At 31.5% G+C, this 3,031-nt stretch overlaps 1 protein-coding gene across 1 annotated transcript in view; it reads left to right on the top strand.

The window, feature by feature from the left end:
* The window catches only part of Smp_125990 (hypothetical protein), a gene marked incomplete at both ends in the record, with an annotated part of 98,659 nt that overhangs the window by 45,020 nt on the left and 50,608 nt on the right, over positions 1–3,031 (top strand). The window contains one exon of the mRNA XM_018794015.1: positions 1,254–1,388. Coding sequence (XP_018648470.1) covers positions 1,254–1,388 — 135 coding nt within the window. The remainder of the gene's footprint in view (positions 1–1,253; positions 1,389–3,031) is intronic.

The following is a 3,031-nucleotide window of genomic DNA, read 5'->3' as shown; positions in this document are numbered from 1 at the left end:
CATCTATCCAGAAAGATTATTATTTGCAATCAAAAGTTTGTTTAACATGAAACTATGGTTTTCTCATTAGTTTCTTAGCGATATTGGAAAATCTTGTTTTATCTAGCTGGATAACAAACTGTTATCACACAGCTCGTACTTTATATTACATATTTTTAATTCTGACGGCTAACGAGGATGGGATGGCCATTGTTATGTGCTGTTTGATAAGTGCTACAGATAGTTTTTGTGTCGACTTGTTCCTATTACATATGAGGTTGGTGAATAAGAGTTATTAGTTATTCGTCCTTAGAACATTTCATTATCTGATTGACTTAGCTATAAACTTGAGAATTTCAGGTGTATTTATCATTGTTGTGGACTTATCTGGTCGATCTGTCTGCCAAAGTGTAATAATTTGAAGTGTTTGCAGTGCTCCAATATCATTACACTATTGATCAACTCTTTATCGATAATTGAAATCGAAGTTTAAGAGGCACTTGAAGATTTAAAAACTTATTAATGCCATGAAGCAAAAGCGTGCAAAATCTTTTAACCCATCTGAATAACACAAAACATTAATTCATCAGTTGTTGCGTCGCATGTTCAAACGTATGTGGAGAAAGAATAGTTACTGTTTATTGAAAATGCTTCTAAAATTGCTGTCAATTAGTCTGCACGAATACGTTTTTGGATCAATACCTCATTTATGTTACTGCTCAACAAACGGATTACATCAAGTGTGATGGATTATGTTCCAAGTCATGAAATACAGTTGTATCTTAAAAGCATTCTATACTGCACAAATAAAGGACTTGGAACATCCAGATTAACTAAATGTTGCTAACGTTCTATAACAGTGTTTTTATCATTTATCAGTTTTCAGGTACAAGTGACTGAAACCGTCTATTAAAACAAGGTTGAAAACAAAATAAGTTCTTCTGAAATTATGATTGAAAATACAAACTGAGTACTGACTTATACTTTTGAAAAAAAACTGGATGGTCATAAATAATCACATTAGAGTAGAAAATAATGGAATGTCACTTACTTGTTTGTCTGAATTGACTTATTTTCATTTTGATATGTATTCAACTATTTGATTAAGTAGAAGAAAAACGAGTAATTGTAGTTCAATGAAAGAGTTTTACTTATCTAAATGTCAGTTAGTTCTTTTAACATAACCTCATTATCCAAAAGGTTGTTTAAGAGATAAGAACATTTGTAGTTATCACTGACATAATTATATCAATAATTTTTTTTACTTTTTACAGCTTATAAAGCATCTCAGGCTATATTGGATTATTTGGGTTCATTTGTTCAGGAACATCTATGTGACACCAATAATAATGAAAAAAATGATAAAAATCAGTGTCCAGTTATGGAAAATGAACATGAAATAAATGAAGGTAATCAACAAATCGATTAACCTAACAAAATATAGTTTTATTCTGATCCAAAACTAAAGGATTAACTGCTTTTATTCACACTGGTAGAAATAGGTACGAGTTATCTGACTGATCTTTTTTTAGTCATTATGCATGATAGGTTCACACTGATAAAGACATGTTCAATTAGGTCAAAGATTAAATTGAGTGAATAAGTTACTGGCTTCCTGATCGCTGGCAAAATCCCTAGTTAGTTGGTTGAAAATATCGATTCCATTCCAATTATATGATTTTATACCTGAGGTTCCTCTCAGTCAAAAACGATTAATTACTGCACATTTTATTACACTAACTGTTCAGTCAGTAATTTCGATTCAATGATATTTGTAAACATAGTAGATATTCGGATCTTTAGGGATTTATTCACTTAACTACTTTCAGTAACTGTAGTTAGTTTACACTTGTGCACATCCATGGTGACGAATAAAAGTGAATTGAAAAACAAGTTAAAGATAGGTGGATCTCGGTGATCAGTTTCGTTAAACTGCATATATGTTGTAACCTGTCATGTTAAACATTTGCTATTAATAAACGCTTTGCAATGTAATATAATAATAAAAACAAATTTTTGAGATTAATTATATCGAGTTTTAAAAATGTTGAGGCAAATAAAATAAAATGAGCAAGAGAATCAGTCCATCAGAATAATCTGTTCCGCAGCTAAACGAACACACTAATTTAGTGTAAATTAAGTAGATTCGACGATTGATTAGTTTTATATCACATTAAAAGGAAAAAGATTACTTTCACAAATGTAACTGATCGTCAAGTAGAGAATTCCTTTTAATACATAAATAGAATATAGATAGAAACTTTATCTGATTATTTTCTGAATGACTTCTATAATTTGGTAAGCGACATATATACTGTTAATTTTATCTTGATATGGGTAAAAATCAAAATCATGCAATATAATTTGTTGGCAAAAATTGTGACCTGGAAAGAAGTTGGATAATGCAATGGAAAAGTAAAGCAGAGAGTTACAAAAAAAAGGAAATGATTATCCTAGATAATTAACCACGAGAATATCATAAATAAAACAACACAGCAGAATACGACGTTTTTAGAAGATTCACAAGAAGAACTTGATACTGACGCTGGGTAGTGGAAATATGCCTAGTTCATGGATACAAGCCAGTATGAAACTTTAAATCCAAAGTTTGTTGTTGACTACCTCTAACCATCAAACATCAACGTAACTGAGCAACTATTTTAAGCTACTTAATCTGGTGATCATGTGATTAGACGAGTTTAATGGGCCCTATACGACTATTAATTTGTTCTCGTTGTTATTCATACCCATTTAGTAATAATATCATTATGTCATAAAAATATTTTTATGCAAAGAAGATAAAATGTAAGCAAAGATGGAAAGTGGCTAGCAGTGGAATCCATGTAGCGCGTTTCGTCCTATTTGGGACTCATCAGCTGGATGTACTGCATCTCAGAGTTGATGTTCACTCTGGAACTCGAACCCAGTAACTTTCGCTTCAAACGCCGACGAGTTATCCACTCAGCTACTGAGTCCTGATAGCTACTTACTTGTGCAATGGGGTGAAGTTTAAATTCAATTCCAGTCCTAAACACCAATGGGAAGATTCAAA

The sequence above is a fragment of the Schistosoma mansoni genome, chromosome 1, assembly GCF_000237925.1.
Source record: "Schistosoma mansoni strain Puerto Rico chromosome 1, complete genome".
Taxonomy (NCBI): Eukaryota; Metazoa; Platyhelminthes; class Trematoda; order Strigeidida; family Schistosomatidae; genus Schistosoma; species Schistosoma mansoni.
Note: the sequence above shows the minus strand (reverse complement) of the source record. Positions and strands in the feature narration are given on the sequence as shown.